Genomic DNA, 19,746 nt, shown 5'->3' with positions numbered 1-19,746 from the left:
AAGTAACATTATAATAATGGAGAACAGATTAATGATTGCCAGCGTCTAATGAGGGGGCAGAACTGGGAGGGGAGTGAGTGGCTATAAAGGATCACATGAGGGATACTTGTGGTGATGGAAATCTTCTGTATCTTGACTTTCCATGTTAATCTTGTCAATATCCTAGTTATAATATTGTACCGTGATTCTGTAATATGTTATGAGAAACTAGGTAATAGGTACATAGGACCTTTCTCTCATTTTTATAACATTTTTATAACTAAGTTAATCTATACTTATTTCAAAATGAAGTTTAACTAAAAAATGAAGGCCAATGAATATTAACAACTGAAAAATAAATAATTTACTACTCTTTAACCAATTCTCAGATATTCTGTTTTCTGGAATGAAATAGATTCATGTTTTATTTGCTTATAAATAAATTGAATTATTTTAGTTTGACATGTTATTTTAAAATGAAATATAGGAACTTGAATAATAGTAATGGAAATATCACTTGCCAAACTATTGCACTGCTAATACTTTTTCTAAATATGGACTTCTGCACTTATTTTTGTAGAAGTAGAAAATTCCTTTATCAGGTATGTTTTGAATCCTAAGTAAAGATATATGATTTTACTTATGTTAATTTTAGTAAGACAACAATAGCCTCTAAATTCAATCCCAGCTCAAAAATATTTACCATTATATACAGGCAAAAAAACCCACAGATAGTGATAATTTTAAAACCACTACATACAAGTGACAAATAAATGTATATAATGTACAAAGACATTTTACTTTTCTTTCCACACTTGGCATAATACTTCTTAAAATAAATCCAGTTCTCCTAGATCAAATATTTAACACAATGACTATTCTTTTGAAGCATGTGATGGTTTTCATTTACAAAATTAAAAAAAAATTTTGTTTAATTTTTACCTTTTTAGAGACAGGATCTTAGTCTGTTACCCAAGCTGGAGTGCAGTGGCATGGTCATAGCTCACTGTAACCTCAAACTCCTGGGCTCAAGCATCTTCCTGCCTCAGCCCCCTGGGTAGGTGGGACTACAGGTGCACACCACGGCACCTGGCTACTTTTTACAATTTTTTGTAGCGACATACAGATATGAAAATTATTAACAAATAGATGGTTATTTGAAGCCATAGTGTTAAGTGAGATGACCCCAAAAAAGAATTAGAGTGAGAGAAAAGGGTTGAGATCAGAACTCTGGTAAATGTGATAATTAAGGGATGTGTCTAGGCAAAGAGCAGTAAATCAAAAATGAGAAGAAATGTTCAGAGAGGTAGGAGAAAAGTTAAGATAGAGTGAGGTCCTGGAACCCAAAGGAGAAAAGGGTTTTAAGATAAAGGGAGTGGCTGCTGAAGAGATGAGAGGTAAAGTAAGGACTAAAAAGAGTCTATTGGATCTGGCAAATTGGTCATTAATAACTTTTGCTAGAGCAGTTGTGGTGGAATAGTAGGAATGAAAGAATGAATGGAGAGTATGGAAGTAGACAGAGTGAACTATGGAACAGCTAATGTGGTAGCTGGAGCAATGAATGCATACTGAGAGAAAGAAAGGTAATAAATGAGGTGATAATCCAAACAGAACTAAATACATAGGAAGAGATGATGTGTGGAAAAGAAGAGGGGCATTTCTGATTTTGGAATAACCGAAGAGAAAACATGAGTCATGTTAAATATCTATGACCTCAAAACATTTTTCCTTCTACTAGTGTTAGCATGAATTAACTCAAAAAATATTTATTGAACACCTACTCAAGCTGGACCCTTCCGGAGAAACAAAGAAGTAACACTGAATTGCTGCTGCCTAAAAAGCTTGCAATTTAATAATGGAGATATAATTTTACACAATATTCCAACTTAGGTTGGCAGAATGAAAAGGAGCTAGCCAAGAAAAAAGCATTCCAGGAAGAGGAAACAGCATGAGTAAAGGCATAAATAAATAGATTGGTTTTTCAAGATTTCAAATAAGAGGTGGTAAAAGGTGGAGAAGTGATACAGGCAGGAGACAGACAAATGCCTAGGCAGCTGGGGCGTGTCCCCTGTGAAATCCAACCTTCAAGCTGGAAACTTGGGTAAATCCTCCAACCAGATTGAGAACACACCTTCCTGTTTGGCGTGCTTTCCTCTGATTGGTCTTCATCCTTCACCTGTTTTACATATACCTACCCTTTCCTAATTGGTTTTCTACACTATTGTGCCCACCTTAACCTTTTTTGTATACTCAGAAACCAATCAGCACACACTCTCTACCCTGAACCCATAAAAAGCCCTGGGCTCAGCCATATTGGGAACGCTCCTGCCTTTGCGTAGGGGGACCACCCCTGCATCCCCTCCCTGCTAAAAGCTGTTTCATCACTCAATAAAATTTCCTGCCTTGCTCATTCTTCGCATGTCTGCATGCCTACTTCTTCCTGGCTGTGAGTCAAGAACCCAGACCTAGCTGAGCTAAGGAGCAAAAAATCCTCCACCAGCAGCTGGAGACAAGGTTTGAGAGGTGAACAGGGGTCAGATTTTGAAGGACCCTGAAGACTTTAGTGAAGACGATAGGTTTTATTCTCTGTGCAATAGGAAGCCACTGAAGGATGTTAAGAGATGAGAGGTAAAGTAAGGACTAAAAAGAATCTATTGGGCCTGTCAAATTGGTCATTAATAACTTTTGCTAGAGCAGTTGTGGTGGAATAGTAGGAATGAAAGAATGGACCTGGTTTACAATATTCAAAAGGTAATTCTGGTTGCACTGTGGAGAATATACTTTGAGGGAAGGATGAGTAAGAAATGGTGGTTTAAATTATAGCAATAACAACATAAAAGGAAAGAAATGGATGATGTTCAGATACAGAGTTATAGTTAGAATCTGCCTCTCCTTGCTACTCACTGCTGGGTCCACTAATGTGCATTCTTGAGCCAATCCTCATGGAAACAAGAACTTTAACTATTTCTGGCTCTAAATGATGGGCTAAGGGGAAAATGATTACTCAGTCCTGATTTGTTGTACTTTCCACAACTGAGTCCTGATCTACAAGTCCCCGTGCTGATCACTGGAGGATGTGCATGGGTGCCTTGATGGGACTCACTTCTCTTTAGTGCTCTGGATCTCATGTGGAGCCTGCATTCAGGCACCAGGCCAAACTGAGCTTCTGTTTTAGTCCCTATTACAAGTGAATGAACCTTGAGAATTGTGACAGTGTCAGAGTCACAGTTATATTACTGGCTTGTCTTGTCCACTAAATATTTACTGAATGAACAAACAAATTAGCCCTGTAGGGGAGACAGGAATCCCCATTTTAGAAGAGTGAAATTGAGGCTCATACCAAATCTGGCCAAAATGACATCAGCAGTAAGCTGTACAGTCAGGATGCAAACTCAGGTCTCTGACTCCAGACTCGATTAAAATTTGTAGATATATTCTTTTTAGACAGAAGCCAAAAATAAAACAGTTAACTGTGGAAGTTTCAGGGCCCATGTAAAATAAATGTGTTAAAAGGGGGCACCCTCAGTATTTCTTCATTCATAAGATACCTTGAGGGATAAATTGTGTTAATTATCATTGATTGCTTCCAAACTTTATTTCTGTTGATCTTTAGTCCCGATAGTCATATATAGCACCTTTTTGATATTGATTTTAATCTGATTTTCTAAAAACAGTATATCATCTTAAATATGCAATTAATAATTTTAACAACTGAGATTGTGCTTTTCAAATGGTATTTACATATGCTTACTCTCTGAAAATCTAAAAGGAAAAAGACATTTAAAATGGAGAACCAATGTTTTATAGTTTGGTTAAATAAAAAGTCAAAAGACAAATGTAGTTTCAAAGCTTTAAAATTTTGAACGTAAGATTCAGTGTCTTCAGGGTCTAAATAACATAATTCAACCCAATTTCCACTGACATTATAACTAATATAATGGCAACAGCAGTACCCACCTGCCTCACCTGTACAAAGAAACTTAAATAGATTGTAAGTCAATCAATTCCAAGCTTTGAAGAAGATAATTTCCTACAGTATATTTCACCATAATCCACAAGTTTTTAAAGTCTGAGTGTAAATGTTTAACGACTATATATAGGTTCTAAATTTTATACTCACTCTTTCATGGTATTTTTGGTTTTTTTCCCTAAGTGTCTTTATTTGAAACATAAATCGCTCCACTGCATTTTCCTTTATTTGACATCTGAGAATCAACAAAGATAAAATGTGTTAGAATCATTTATCTTAGGAAATAAGAAAAAAAATTTTTAAGTATTTGAAGTGAATTATTAAAAGTATTATGAAAACACATTTAGGGATAAAAACCTCTCCTAAATGGTTCTGAATCTATTTTACTCACTAAAATATATATTGTAGAGATAACTTCAAGGTTTTTTTTTTTTTGAAAAAAATCTCTGTTCATGTTTTATATTTGTAATTTTATACTTTCTAATTGTTTATAAATAATTTAGCCTAAAGGAAAACTAGGAGAGGGCAAACAGAAAACATGCTTTCTGGAATTCTAAAAACATTCAGACAAAAATGACAAACAAAGCTAAGAATTTATAAGGGCAAGCTCACCTGCTTGAAATACTAAGGTAAACTAGGTATGCCTATTGGGTCAAGTTCATTAGTGTGCTATCTCTTCTACAAATAATAAAAACTTCTTTCCTGGCACAAATACATTTCTTTAACACTCAACAAGTATTTGTTGAGTGGCTGTAAGGTATGAAAGAGAGATAGAATAGTGCAGAAAGACTTCCTTATAGGCTATTTGATAGCTATTTGAGGGGTTAAGTATAGTATATCTCTTTAAAAATGGGCTGGGCATGGTGGCTCACACCTGTAATCCCAGCACTCTGGGAGGCTGAGGCAGGTGGATCTGGTTTTGTTTGTCTGTTTGTTTTTGAGACAGAGTTTCACTCTGTTGCCCAGACTGGAGTGCAGTTGCATGATTTCTGTTCACTGCAACCTCTGCCTCCTGGGCTCAAGTGATTCTCCTGCCTCAGCCTCCCGAGTAACTGGGATTATAGGTGCCCGCCACCACGCCCGGCTAATTTTTCTATTTTTCGTAGAGAAATAGAGTGATCTGCCCACTTTGGGCTCTCAAAGTGCTGGGGTTACAGGTGTGGGCCACCGTACCTGGCCAGCAGGTGGATCTCTTGAGGACAGGAGTTCCAGACCCGGCTGGCCAACATGGCAAAACCCTATCTCTACTAAAAATACAAAAATTAGCCAGGTGTGGAGGTGAATGCCTGTAGTCACAGCTACTCGGGAGGCTGAGGCATGAGAATCGCTTGAACCCGGGAGGCAGAGGTTGCAGTGAACCAAGATCATGCCACTGCACTCCAGCCTGCACGACAGAGTGAGATCCAGTCTCAAAGTAAATAAATAAAATAATTTTTAAAAATTTATAGTATATCTTGTATCACTATGATCTAATAAATCTTATAACTTTAAATCTGAGACCAAAATAAGGCAACAGAAATGTGTTACCTAAACCCTTTGGCTCAATTAAAACCAAAATAAAACAAAAACAGAAATATAGTACCTCTGTAGTAGAGCAAAGAGTCGTTAAAGAATGAGAAACTCTGGTTTCAAATCTTGCCCTTACCACTTCTTGTCTACATGATCTCAGGCAAGTCAATTCCCTGGGCCTAAATGTCCAAGCTGTCAAATGGGATAACAATACCTAGCTCTGCATATTATCATAAGGATTAAAATAAGAAATCATATGTGAATGTTTCTAGCATAAAGTAAATGCTTAGTAAATTTCAGTTGAATTAAACCTTATATCCTTAGCCCTTTCCCCCAAACATCAATTATATTTGTAACATTGTATACTCAGTAGAGAGAAAAACTAGGCTCTTTCTTTCCCAATAATGAGAAAATGCAACATTAAAAAAAAAATCCTTTAGTGGTCAAAAACTGCTCTGTTTGGATACTATGGAACTTGAATTTTAGAGCTGATTTTCCAGTTCTCTAAGGATATTTAACCTCCAGAAATAAGAGGATTGATGGAGATGAACTCTATACTTCCTTTTCAGTTACAAAATTCTGCAATTTAAATGGACCAATATTCCCTTTCAAACAGTCATACATACAATGTAGATTTAAAGAGCGGAAAGGTGCCCAGCATTGTTTTAGGCATTATATAGTTTTTGTTTTTGTTTTTTAAACAGAGTCTTGCTCTGTCATCTAGGCTGGAGTGTAGTGGCATGATCTCGGCTCACTGCAACCTCCCACTCCCAAGTTCAAGTGATTGTCCCACCTCAGCCTCCCCAGTAACTGGGATTACAGGCACACGCCACCACACCCAGCTAATTTTTGAATTTTTTGCAGAGATGAGGTTTCACCATGTTGGCCAGGCTGGCCTTGAACTCCTGGCCTCAAGTGATCCACCTGCCTCAGCCTCCCAAAGTGCTAGGATTACAGGTGTGAGCCACTGTGCCTGGCCTACAGAGATAATTTTGAACAACCCTTCATGATCCTTGCCTTCAAGGAGTACCTTTTACTGGATAATAAGGAGTAAACACATATACATATTGAAACATCTTGTTTACACATTATGATAAATACCATGGGGAAAAATAACAGGATATAAGAAGGACCATAAATGGAGGGGACTACTATAGTAGATAGGGCAGGCTCCACAAAATAATAAGAAAATAAGGCTCTATGCTGCCCAGGCTGGGCTTGAACTCCTGGGCTCAAGGAATCCTCCAGCCTCAGCCTTCCAAGTAGATGGGGTTACAGATGTGCACCACCACACTTGGCTCATCTTTGACTTCTTACCTAAAGCTTACATTTGTTCAAAAATTTTGAAGGAGTGCCTTCTCTACCTCCCATTTTTCAGGAGATTAAAAAAAGTATTATAAATGAAAATTATCGGAAAAGAACCTATGCAAATGTCCAAATTACTCATATAATTTCTGCAATTATAAATATAGTAATACTATTTCTTTACATGGGGAGAGCAGGCAAATGAATCTCAAGATGTGGTCTTCGTTGGTTAAACTGAGTCTACAGATGGGCTCGTTAATAGACCAATTCCCTGGGTGCAACTGAGAGCTTTCCTTGGTAATGACTGGGCATACAATGATTGGGCTGGAGACCACGTGCAGCCCCAACCCCATTGCATGGGTCATATTTATACTAAAAAAATTATTTGCTGTTTATCTGAAACTCATATTTAATTGGGCATGCTTTATTTCTATTTGCTACATCTGGCAACCCCACACTTAAGCCCACCACCCCTCCCTCAGAGCATTTAGGAGCAAATGGCCTCGAGCTTTGTCTCTTGTCCATTTGTGGAGTGAGCAGTTCAGGATGATGTGAGTGGCAGCAGCAGGCCTCAGTGGAGAATGCTGAGATGCCCTAAATGTTTTGGCAGCTTCACTGGCCCTCTTGTGGAGCTCATGGTAGCTGTGGGTCTAATTTAGCTGAGCCTCTCTTTGAAATCCACTTCAGCCTTCTCTGGCTTCACAAAGAGGTATGTTTTACCAGGAAGCAAATGAAGCTTAACTTCAGAACTCAACACTTTATGGGGACTTCAAGCATCATTGTTCCTTATACACTTTTTCCTTTTTAATATCTCCCCCATCTACTCTCCCACCTAGAATCTGAAATGTCACACTAGGTGCTGAAGCAAGTGGGGTCATAATAAACCAATATACATTAAAGCAGTTTGAAAAGGATATGGCACAATTCTAAAGCACAGTGATATTAAATTGTTAGTAAGACAATATGTCATCTTTCTCCCACTCTCTCTATTGTTAAAATGTTAGTAATGTGTCAATGTTCCCCCCACCCATGCAATTTCATTGAAAATTCTGGGAAGGAAAACAAATACATTTGAATTCCAAAAAACCTATATTTTTGTGTTTTGTTCTTTAAACCCATAACCATACTCACATGTTTTTATACATCTATCCATATTCATTGTAGAAAACTGGGAGACAACAAGTATAAAGGAGAAAATAAAAACTACCATTACTTAGAGATGATCACTTCATAGATTTAGTATTGACAGTATCAGTTCTTCATAAACAACCATAGAAGTTCATGACCTTATGTTCTGGGAAAGACTTCCTATATCCATGAAACTACCTGATAAAAGGGCAGGATTGCTTTGTTACAGATGTTTTCGGAATATTTGAACAATTTATACTCAAGAGTGGGTAAGAAAGAGCTTGTTTATTGGTGGACATTTCATCACTGAGTTAAAAAATTTGTTTCCTGTATCAACAGGCAAAAATAACATTGTATTTGTTTTCATGAGTGTGATTTTGCTTTCAGACAAGATTCAACAACATTTACTCAACAAAGAAACTCTGAGCTCATACTATAAGGCTGTGCCAGATACTAGAGATACAGAGAGGAGTAACGAATAGTCTTCAAGGAGCTCAGAGTTTGTTGAGGGAGAGACAAACACAAATGACCCACCATATTTTTTCCTTCACTTCAAATATTCTAACTGCCTTATCCATATAAAAACACAAATCTGGGCTGGGCGCAGTGGCTCACGCCTGTAATCCTAGCATTTTGGGAGGTTGAGGTGGGCTGATCACCTGAGCCCAGGAGTTTGAGACCAGCCTAGTCAACATAGGGAGACTCTGTCTTTATAAAAATAAACAAACATGGCTAACACCTGTAATCCCAGCACTTTGGGAGGCCAAGGCAAGAGGATCTCCTGAGATCAGGAGTTCAAGACCAGCCTGGCCAACATGGCAAAACCCCATCTCTACTAAAAATACAAAAAATTAGCCGGGTGTGGTGGCGCATGCCTATAATCCAGCTACTGGGGAGACTGAGGTGGGAGAATTGCTTGAACCCGGGAGGCGGGGGTTGTAGTGAGCCGCGATCATGCCACTGCACTCCCGCCTGGGTGACAGAGTGAGACTCTTGTCTCAAAAACAAACAATCACTGATCCAAATAAACTTGACTTTCAAAAAATCTATATCATAATCTCCATTTTTTCACTCACGACCATATTGTCACCTATTTCTATATCTATATTCATACTTATTGTAGAAAACTGGGGGCAAGACAAGTATAAAGGAGAAAATAAAAACCATCATTATTCAGAGACAATAATTTTATAGACTGAACATTGGTAGTATCAGCTCTTCACAAACAACCATAGAAGTTCATGACTTTCTTTTCTTGGGATAAATTTGAAAAAAGTTCAGTTGCTCAAAAACCATGAATTAACTAACTACTACATGCTCATTGATTTGTTAGGAGCTGAGAGAGAGATAAGAGGCTGCCAGGGAAGTCCTGGCCAATCCTTCCTCTGATGGTGAGAGGGAGTGTGTTGGCTATTTGTCATGTGACAACAGTTCTGTCACCGAGGAACACATGGAATGCATAAACTGTCATCAGTAGAGCATGGTACAGAAGACCGTGGCTGTTCCAGTCCATGAGATTATTTACTTAGTTTTAACAAATACAAAAGAACAAGGGTATGAGATGTCCATTATGCACTGGATCATGAGAATTTTTAAATGTATGCCTCTTTGTAAACCTTTGTTAAAGAGGGGAAAGACTGGTTTCTGGTTGACCCAAAAGAGAGAGAAACAGCTGTTAACTGGATGCCACCAGTTACACCATGGGAGCAAATTAGAGACCAGGTTGCATTCATAGAGTCTGGCTTTTTGTCCACCTCTCCTAAGATGAGATGAAGGAAGTTTTCAGTTATGTTGAGAAATGAGTATGAATAGTATCTAGTTATTAATGTTACTTCAAGCAGAAAGTAAAAGGAAACAGATGAAAGCCTCTTCTCTCTTGGTGTTCTGATCCCTTCACTCACTGCATCCTAAAAAGTATATACGAATATATTGGGGTCTCCGAAGGAGATAGATTTTCCCTGAATGTTGTTAAGAACACCATACATTTTTTATGGTACATTTTAAAATAAATCTTTCCTTTAGATTTTAAAATCTAAAATCTTTCTTGGCCAGGTGAGGTGGCTCATGCCTGAAATCCCAGCACTTTGGGAGGCTGAGGCAGGTGGATTGCTTGAGGCCAGGATTTTGAGACCCAGCTCTACCCCAAATTTAAAAATTAGCTGGGCATGGTGGTATATGCCTATCATCCCAGCTACTCAGGAATCTGAGGTAGGAGGAACACTTGAGCCCAGGAGTTTGATACTGCAATGAGCTATAATCAGGCTACTACACTCCAGCCTGGGTGAGAGACTGAGACTCTGTCTTTAAACAACAATGACAACTCTCTTAAACAAAGACCTAGTCACTAGCATCATGGGCTCTCCATTTTCAACCTTATACTCCTCTAATAAAAACCTAAGTGTTCTTCTTGATCTGACCCTTGCCTAAATCACCAGTGTCTGCTCTTGCCCTGCCTCCCTCACCCTCCCTTCTCTCAGTTCCCGGTCTGATAAGCTCTTTTCCACCCTCCTGTCTTCCATAAGTCATGCTCTCCACTGTTCTGTGTCTCCATAATGCCTGTTCCTTTTCCAGAAATCAGCTCAAAGCTTTCTCAAACAAGCTTTTCCTAACTCCTCTGACTAGGTCAAGTCCTTTAGTTACGCTGTTAAACAGCAACCTACAGTTTTCTTTCATAGTACCTTTGTTATAGCCATGGGTTTTTTGTTTGTTTGTTTGTTTTGAGACAGGGCCCCTCTCTGTCACCAAGGCTGGAGTGCAGTGACACAATCATGGCTTACTGTAACCTTGACCTGCCTGGGCTCAGGCGATCCTCCCATCTCCACCTCCTAAATAGCAGGGACTAATTTTTATTTTGTAGAGATGCGTTTTCATCATGTTACTCAGGCTGATCTCAAACTCCTGGGCTCATCCACCTGACTTCGCCTCTCAAAGGGCTGGGATTACAGGCATGAGCCACCACACCATCCTGTCACTTTCTCAAAAGCTCAAATTCGTGGTTTATTGTCTGTCTCCCATGCTTCATCAAGGCAGGGACCATGTAGTCCTGCTGCTACACTCTAGTACCCAGCACTTGACTTGCACTTGGTAAACACTCAAGTACTTATTGAATGAGTACATGAATGAAGTACATTTCAGCCTTATGTGAGAAAAGACTAGCACTTATCTATTAATTCTCTAAGAATTACACATTAAAACACCTACCTTGTGCCAAAAGCTAAGGTTCACAGACCCTCAAGGAGCTATTTGTTGGAATAAAACATAAACATAGAATAAATGTTACCTATGGTTTTGTCTCCAGCTCCTAGGATTGAGACATTATAAAAATTTATTATTATTAAAAAGAATTTTCTGTAAATCATTTGGATTTGATATGTAGCCATTTAGGAATAATGTAAGTCAGAATGTCTAAGAAATAAAGGGTCACATAAAGGGAAATTTTCTCTTCTACTCTCTCTCTCTTTTTTTTTTTTTTTGAGATGGAGTCTCAATGGAATCTTGCTCTGTTGCCCAGGCTGGAGTGCAGTGGCATGATCTTGGCTCACTGCAACCTCTGCCTCCTGGGTTTGAGCAATTCTTCTGCCTCAGTCTCCCGAGTAGCTGCGATTACAGGCACGCACCACCATGCCTGACTAATTTTTGGATTTTTAGTGGAGACCTGGTTTCACCATGTTGGTCAGGCTGGTCTTGAACTCCCAACCTCAGGTGATCCACCCACTTTGGCCTCCCAAAGTGCCGGGATTACAGGCGTGAGCCACCACGCCCGGCCTCTTCTACTCTCTATAAATGTAAACTAACCATTCTGTGTTGTATTTTAAGAGGTAAGGTAGCAAGCTGTTGTATGCATAGGTGAGAGTAACCAATAAACAACTGAGGGAGCCAATACTACATTAATGAAAGCTGTTTCATAGCAGCTCTCATTTCATTTCATAACATAGTCCAAGTAGTTGTAGCTGCTACTTGGACTATGTTATATTCAAAGTTTCAAAAACCTTTAAAAATATGTGCATAGCACAAGAGTGCCATTAGGCCTCCAAATCCACCTCTATTCTTTTTTTTTTTTTTTTTGAGACAGAGTCTTGCTCTGTCGCCCAGGCTGGGGTGCAGTGGCCGGATCTCAGCTCACTGCAAGCTCCGCCTCCCGGGTTTAGACCATTCTCCTGCCTCAGCCTCCCGAGTAGCTGGGACTACAGGCGCCCGCCACCTCGCCCGGCTAGTTTTTTGTATTTTTTTAGTAGAGACGGGGTTTCACTGTGTTAGCCAGGATGGTCTCGATCTCCTGACCTCGTGATCCGCCCGTCTCGGCCTCCCAAAGTGCTGGGATTACAGGCTTGAGCCACCGCGCCCGGCCCCACCTCTATTCTTTTGGCAGCTGCTGCATGCATTGTTTGCATTTGGAGTTATATGAGCCTTAACAATGACTGCCCTTTATCTATGGCAACTTTTGGATTTCAGAATAAAAACTTACTGATAGTCTAGAAGTGCTTCACTGGTAGGCAATTTAACTTCTTTTGGTGGCCCATCATGTGTATCCTTTTTATTTGCTTTCCCTGAGTTTTCCATTGTGCTGGTTAGCTATTAAGAAATATACCTGTTTAGAAAAGAGACATAGGAAAAGTGAAAAATTCCATCTTTGCCTCCCTACTTTTGTTTACTCTAGATAAGGTACCTCTGGGACTTAATACTGGCTTTCTATCCTGATTGCTTCCATGACCCCAGATCTAACATTCACCACAATGGTGGAACATCATGAAGTGATTGGATTCTTGATTCTGGTGAATTCCATGTTTATCCCAGGTATAGCATTCCCTCCACCCAAAACTTTCTAAGATACTCCTTCTCTTATGTTTTTCATCTATATCTGTTGCCCCTATCTAGCTCTTTTAAGAGCAAAGAACTGAGCTTTTTCAATCATTTTATTTCTCCACAGTGTTTGGCAGGAGAGATTAATTAAATGTCTATTAAGTTTTCAAAGAAAATGAAAACAAAACCACAATTTTCTATGAGCACAAAGAAGCTAGGATCCAAAAGACTAAAGAATTCGAATCAGGATCCAAAAAAAAATAGGTTTGGGCAGGGTTGATATAAAGAGCAAATAAAAGCACACATTGAAGTACTTTTAAAATGGTTGATATTTACAAATGCGAATAATAATGTATTAATAATAACTGCTCATCAGCTATTAATTGGTTTAATACCTAATGATAGTAAATCAAAAATACATTTTAAAAGGGAAAATCAAGACCCACTGTTCACAGATGTTTATAGTAAGCAGGAGTACTTTCATAGGTTTGGTTTGGGTACTAACGTAGACTTTTCAGATTATGGTCTTCCTTAACATATTTTTATCTTTTAATTTCCACTAATCTTAAAAGAATAAGTACCTAGCCTTAAATAAATGTATCAGTAGTTAGGTATGGTGGAAAGCATATAATATAACCTTTGTAATTATTTGTTTAAATGGCTGGAAACTCTCATGAGAGGAGGAATGATGTAATTCTTGTGCACTATTGTATTTCCTCACCAAGCACAATAGACACACAATAAATGCTTGTCAAATGAACACAGGAGTGGATGCATGAATGAATCAGGCAGACATGGGCTTTAATCCTAGATCCATCACTATTATCTGTGTGACCTTGAATAGGTTAATCTTTTTGAAGAACTTCAGTTTCATCATCTGTCAAGGGAGAAGGGTAACAATTCTACTCTAAGAGCTATTGTAAGGATTAAATAAGCTAATATTTAAAGCACCTAGCATAGTGTCTGAGATATAGAAAAAGGGCATATATCTCTAGCTCTATCTCCGTATAGTGCCCCTTCCTCTTTCCCTTCAGTTTTTTCTCCAGGTCAAGCTTCTTCAGGTTCTGGGTAACAAAAGCATAGAATGTCTGCCTGCTGCAAGTACAATGATGTGTGGGAAGACTAATCCATGAGGCTTGCTATTGTCAACCTTCATTGATTTGGATCACTGAATTGGCAATCCATGTAAATCTTTGCAGACCGTTCAGCTCCAAAGTGGAAAAACTTGTTAAAATGAAAACATGCTTTTTCTCTGTAAACATGCTGCCTGCACACTCAGACTTCCAGTAAGGCTGTCTTTATGTCTGCGACTTTTCAAACCAAGTTTGCACTACTGTGTATGCTAATTAATTTGAGCATATACATGAATGCAAATATACCACAATACTTTCCAACTGAAAAGCACACAGATGACACAACAAAAAGATTTAATACATTGGTACATTAGTGTCCTCTAAAATATGAAAGTGTTGATAATAATTTAATAGGCTCCACACCAAAAGGTGTCATCATGATACCACCACAATTCACAGAAATTATCAGTTAAGAAAAGATTATTCTTTTGTTTCAGATGCAGAGTTGAATTTTTATATTATTTTCCATTTTAGAATTAGAATTTTAAACTTTATGGTTGCACAAAAAGCATAGTGACAAATGTTTCATTTTAAAACAATAACTTACTATTTAGTAATAATTTTTACCATAAAATATTTTATTTAAAAGTTAAAACAAATATCAACATTTATCTCTTTCTAAGTCATATGGAAGAGATCAAGTGTTATGGTTTTTACCTGCGGTACCCATCTGGTGCTGGAGGAAAAATGACCTCATCCTGCTCAATTACCTCAGTTACCTGGCTTTTATGTTTTTAACTTTCTGACTAATGTATAATTACTTACCTAACTGCAGCTTATGGCAAAAGATTTTAATAAGATATGAGTGAAAATGTGGACCCATTAAAGCACAAATGCTTCATGCATAAACTCTATTAAGATTCACTGTTTCACACACTTCAAGAAAATTGGTAAGCCAATTGGACTGCCTGCTTAATAGCTGCATTTTTGCAATGGGCTAATAATAGTACCTCAACATCTATTTTTGCATTTGATAATGTGCTATAAGCCATGGGGACTTTCATAAACATTTACAAGGATTCACAGTTCCTGACCACCCAGAAGATTTCTCTCAGTAAAGGGTGAGAATCCTAGAAAAATATTCACAAAGTAAATGCAGTTATCTTCCAGGAAGGTTACACTTAGAATATCTGACAAATAGACGTCGAATCTGTCAGTAACTACAAACATCTATTTAATGCCTGCTCTGCATGGTGCTTTACCTGGCCCTCAGTTACAAAGTATAGATGAGGCAAGACGCTACTCAGACAGGAAGAAAGAAGCGCACTGCAGCAGAACTTAAAAAAAAATGCCCTACAAGAGCTGTGGGTACTTTGTGTGGATGAGGTTGGTGGGGCCCCCAGCGACATCCAGAATCATGTTGAGGAGCCTATCTTTGAAGTATAACGTCTGCTTGGTGCACCACAGGTACTCCTCCTCCTCTGTTTTGCCCTTCCAGGCGAACAACTGGAATGCCAGCCTTGGCAATGGCAGCTGCCACATGGTCCTGGGTGATGTTGCAGCTGGACCACTGCAGCTTGGCACCCAGGGTAATGAGGGTCTCAATGAGGATGGCCATATCCATGGGTCACATGGAAGCAGCTGGCAATGTGGGTGCCCTTCAGGGGCTTGGAGTGTTGAGTACAGCTCCCACAAGCACATCAGGCCCAGCACCTGGTTCTCCACGATATCCAGGGTTTTGCATCCCCAGGAGGCCAGGCCAATGTTGGCGACTTTGTAGGGCAGTTTGTCAGACACGCTGGTGGTGCTTGTGATAGACACGGCTGAAGGGGCCCAGGCCTTGATCTGGGGACAGGCACTGGGGATATGACACCAGACAGGGGGTTCCTAGGTATTTTATTCATTTTGTGGCTACTACAAATGAGATTGCACAGAACACATTTTTAACTCCATTAGAATTGGTCTCCAGTAAATGTTTTTAAAAATCCTGAATTAATTTAAAGCCATTCAGTGGTAATAGTACTGCCTAAGCATTACTTTTAAAAATTGAGACATCTTTTTGTATTGATTATGTATATATGATAGGGCCCAAAATCATTAGTGTTAAAATGTAAAATTTGGCTTGTTTGGAAATATGTTAAAATCATATATTAAAATCAAGGTATTTAAAAATATCTAGATGAGTGACATTTTCAAGTTTCCCTTGGATGATTGATGAGGTACATTACATTAGCATGTATTTTCTTCACCAATGCAAATCCTTTCGTCATGGCACATTTTTCTACTGCAGTACCCAAATTATATTGGAGTCTTAGCTTTAAAATTAGTCTGTCTTCTGATCCAGAATTGCTAATATCAAATAGTTTGAAATGCAGTATATTACACTAACTTCTCTAGTAACCAGAACTACATTTTTTCCAATTCTTACTGTCCTTCAGTTTTAGAATTATCAACAAAGAAAAGAAAAATAACTGTGAGAATATTATTATTAGGATAAGGGAAAAATATGCAATAATGATGGTAGAGAACAAAAAGGGTTTCTTTCTACCTTCAAATAGCAGTAGTGAGTCTAAAGAGGATCTTCTGGAGGTGGCTGTAAGGCAATCCATGAGCCATTATCACATAGACTGATAAATATCCAGTCATTATTTTTCTCCTCTGTCATTACAGGAATCTTTCTTTTCCTTTTTTTTTTTTGGGGGGGGGGCTTAGATAGGGCACCTTTTCCCATCTCTTAATCACTTCCTCAACTCTCTCTCTTGCCCAGCAGAAAATTATGGGATAAGGGAGTGAGGAAACAAACATGGTACTGTACAAATGTGACAAATTCATAAAAGAAGCCAAGTTCTCTTTAGAAGAATGTTGTGGTATCCAGAGCAAGAAGTTGAAACCAATCTATGAATTGGGATATGAGGGTAAAGGACATCAGTAACACACTTAGCATATATGAAGTACCTACAGGGGAAGACCATTGCACTGATATTGAGAAGGATGCAAGAATATGTGAGGTTCTCACTTAGAAAGCATTCACTAGACTCAGAATTTGGTGAGAGGGGCACTAAGAGAACAAGACCGAGCTTGGTCCTCGCTCCTGCACGGAGTTGTATAACCTCGGCCAAGTCTCTGAACTTCTGACCTGTTTCCTCCTCCATCTGTCCTAGCTGCTGTCCGGGCTATTATGAGGCTCCAGACACTTTGGGAAAACTGTCAAGTGATAAAGCCTCGCAAGAAGGGAAGGCATTCTTAGTCTGCTCTGCGTCTGCTGTGTGCTAGCGCCTGTGTGGGGGCACCGTGAAGGTTATAAACCTGAATCAAATTCAGAGCCTGCCTTTCGAGAGGGCAAATAATGTATCCAGGGATTCTACCGCAGTGGAGAGATGGGTTGACATTCTTACCAGATTAAAAAGGCCTGCCCTCCTTCTCATCTCCTGGGTGGAGAAGAGGGGTAGGCCTATCAGAGCCCTTCCCAGCAGCTCCTAACGGCCCAAGAACAGCGCTTCGCCACAAGACCAGGAGGGCGCGACCCCCAGGCTGATCTCGAAGCGGCGCAAGCCCAGGCCCGGGGACGGGGGCGCCCGTGGACAGGGGGGCCCGTGGACAGGGGGGCCCGTGGAGGAGGGGGGGTCCGTGGAGGGTGGGCCGGGGATGCTTATAAAGTCTTCAGTGTCACACTGGAAGGAGTCGGGGACCAAGAAAAGAGGCCAGCCAGTCTCCTGACATTCCCTCCACAGCCTCCAGCGGTGGATACCCCGCCGTGGGCCGATAGTTCGCACTTCCGTTCAGCCCGCTCACCGGGCCTACCGGCTCCACCGCAGCCGGTGCCGCGCTCTGCGTTTCCAAGGCAACCGACGTCCTCCTCCCCACTCCCTCCCCACCCGCCCTAGTTTAGCCGCGAACGGCGGGCCAAGCGCGCCATCTGGTGGCGGCGCAGGAAAGAGTCCCGGCCGAAGGCCCGCACCGCCGCGGTGGTAGCCGCGGTCGCTCTCTCCAGCCTTTTTCCGCTGACCCGGCTGGTCTCAAACGCTCACGAGCTGCTTGGCTCCCTCTAGTCGCAAGCCCGGAAGTTGGTGACTGTAGACACAAGACCCACGGACTTTGTGCTGTTACCGTGAGCAGGTCATTTGAGTCTCAGAGTCTGTGTCTTCCGCTGTGAAATGAGACGCCTGGACTCGGTGGTGGTTTCTGCACAGTTCGGGGGACGCGGACGGGGACGGGGACGGGGCCCGGTGGTCTGTGAGGCTTCTGCGCGCCTCTACCCCGCTCCGCTCCTTCCACCGTGGCGGCTTCTCTTCTTTCCACTTTTGTGCACTCATTCTTTGGTTTTAGCTCTTAATAAGAATGGCAGATCCCTGGACTAAATGCTTATAGGACAACTTCCTGCTGTACAAGTCCTTGATTCTGTTTTCCTTTTCGCTTTCCTTTTTTGTTCCTAAACCTTGAGAAAGGAATTTAAGTCCAGTATTTCCCACTCTTCGCTTTTTGCTGTTCTCTCTTCCGAGAGAGAGAAAGAAAATCCTACACGTAACCGCCTTTAAAGTTCCTCCTTCCTCTCCTGCATTATTTCTCATTATCTGCCTCAAGATAATTTTCTTTGTTTTGTACTTTGACACTGGCTCTAAATGGACAATTTTCTTTTACATCCTAGGAGCGTCTATATCCTGGTAGTTACATTTCAGTCAATTACTTATCCTTTTGTCCCAGGAAGACAGAAATGAGGCTCCTTTAGGCTTCCCTGCTCCCTTCGTAAGTCACCTGTTTGGCATTCTTGAATTTGTTTTTTTAAAAATGGATTATAATATTTTTTATTCATGCTGTGTTATATTAATAATGTATTAAGAACTTAAAGAAAGGGAACTGAAGCAGTTAATGAAAATATTAAGCAGCTTTTGGTTAAGGGAGGTTTTCTCATCAGTAAAATACCAAAAATTAACCATTATTAGAGATAATTTATGTGTTCCACCTCATTTAAACCTCCCTTTAGTCTATCAGTGTTGTGTTTATTAAGTGCCAGGAATTTGCTATGATCTACACATCTGATATAAAGGTTCTTCTGTTAACCTGGTTTTCCCTAAAATAACATTGTCAGATGGGATTATAGGATAAAATTATTAAGAGTGCAAATTCAGGAGAAAAAGCTACCACTGGAAAATTTTTAAAGCATGGAGATTTTTTAGTCAAATATAAAAGCAATTTGTGATTCTTCAGCACTTTGAATTCATTCCTACATCATTTCCTATAAATCTTAAGCCTGCTTCTTTTATGAGAGCCTGGGCCCATAGTGAAAAACTGTACTTTTACCTATCATTTGTATCCTGCACAGTTTTTCTTATGGTGTTTACCAGTTGGTGGTCAGTGTGAAGCCAGATAAAAACCATTTGCTGAGTTTCCTCATTTGACCTTGATTTTCTGTTAGCCTTGCCACGTTGAATGATATAGAAATAGACATAGGAAAGTATCTATGGTAGAAAAAGCCAAATACGCTGTCTGTTTTGGCAAAACCACAAATAACCTGTTTGATATGAGCAATTGCTAAACAAAAACAACTGCAGGGTCTTATTATTATTAAATCTCACAATAGTTTCTAAAGACCTGAACTAGAAATGAACTTACTGCCTTTGCGAACCAGTTCAAACTTTTGGTAAATCAGACATTTTACCTACAGTAGTTACTTTTGAGAAATAGAAAAGCTGTGCTACAACTTCCTATCCAATAACTTTGTTCCTCACAAATTTGAAACAATTAAATAGATGCTTTGCAAAAATAAATAATTATGAACTAAAATATTCTCTTAAGATGAAAAAAGTATATGCTACCTTTAAGAAGGAGATTGTTTTAACCCAACATCCATTGTCACGTTGCAATATTATATTACAAAACGGGATGGTGTCTCACTATTTATAAGGGTCATATTTTTTCACTTTAAGCCAGAGACGTATACCTGCAGTTCACTTTTTTTTTCTTTATCTCTCCAAACCAAGTTTA

General features: G+C 39.6%; 2 protein-coding genes across 9 annotated transcripts in view; one reads left to right on the top strand and one right to left on the bottom strand.

The window, feature by feature from the left end:
- The window catches only part of CCDC83 (coiled-coil domain containing 83), a 72,097-nt gene extending 54,521 nt beyond the window's left edge, over positions 1-17,576 (bottom strand). For 2 of the 5 annotated variants that reach the window (XM_050755870.1, XM_050755869.1), the window contains exons 1-3: positions 17,160-17,309; positions 12,357-12,479; positions 4,100-4,184 (exon numbers count right to left, since the gene is read on the bottom strand). In XM_050755870.1, coding sequence (XP_050611827.1) covers positions 4,100-4,184; positions 12,357-12,451 — 180 coding nt within the window. In that variant the 5' untranslated portion in view covers positions 12,452-12,479; positions 17,160-17,309. Of the gene's footprint in view, positions 1-4,099; positions 4,185-12,356; positions 12,480-17,070; positions 17,310-17,556 lie in introns of those variants that run through there. The other 3 variants (XM_050755868.1, XM_050755867.1, XM_050755866.1) reach the window with 3 other exon arrangements.
- Positions 17,577-17,763: 187 nt separating this feature from the next.
- The window catches only part of SYTL2 (synaptotagmin like 2), a 161,740-nt gene continuing 159,757 nt past the window's right edge, over positions 17,764-19,746 (top strand). For all 4 annotated transcript variants that reach the window (XM_050755787.1, XM_050755785.1, XM_050755782.1 and 1 more), the window contains exons 1-2: positions 17,764-17,880; positions 18,410-18,507. The gene's annotated coding sequence lies outside the window, so the exon portion shown is untranslated. The remainder of the gene's footprint in view (positions 17,881-18,409; positions 18,508-19,746) is intronic.

The sequence above is a fragment of the Macaca thibetana genome, chromosome 14, assembly GCF_024542745.1.
Source record: "Macaca thibetana thibetana isolate TM-01 chromosome 14, ASM2454274v1, whole genome shotgun sequence".
NCBI lineage: Eukaryota > Metazoa > Chordata > Mammalia > Primates > Cercopithecidae > Macaca > Macaca thibetana.
This window is presented reverse-complemented; position numbering and strand designations above follow the sequence as displayed.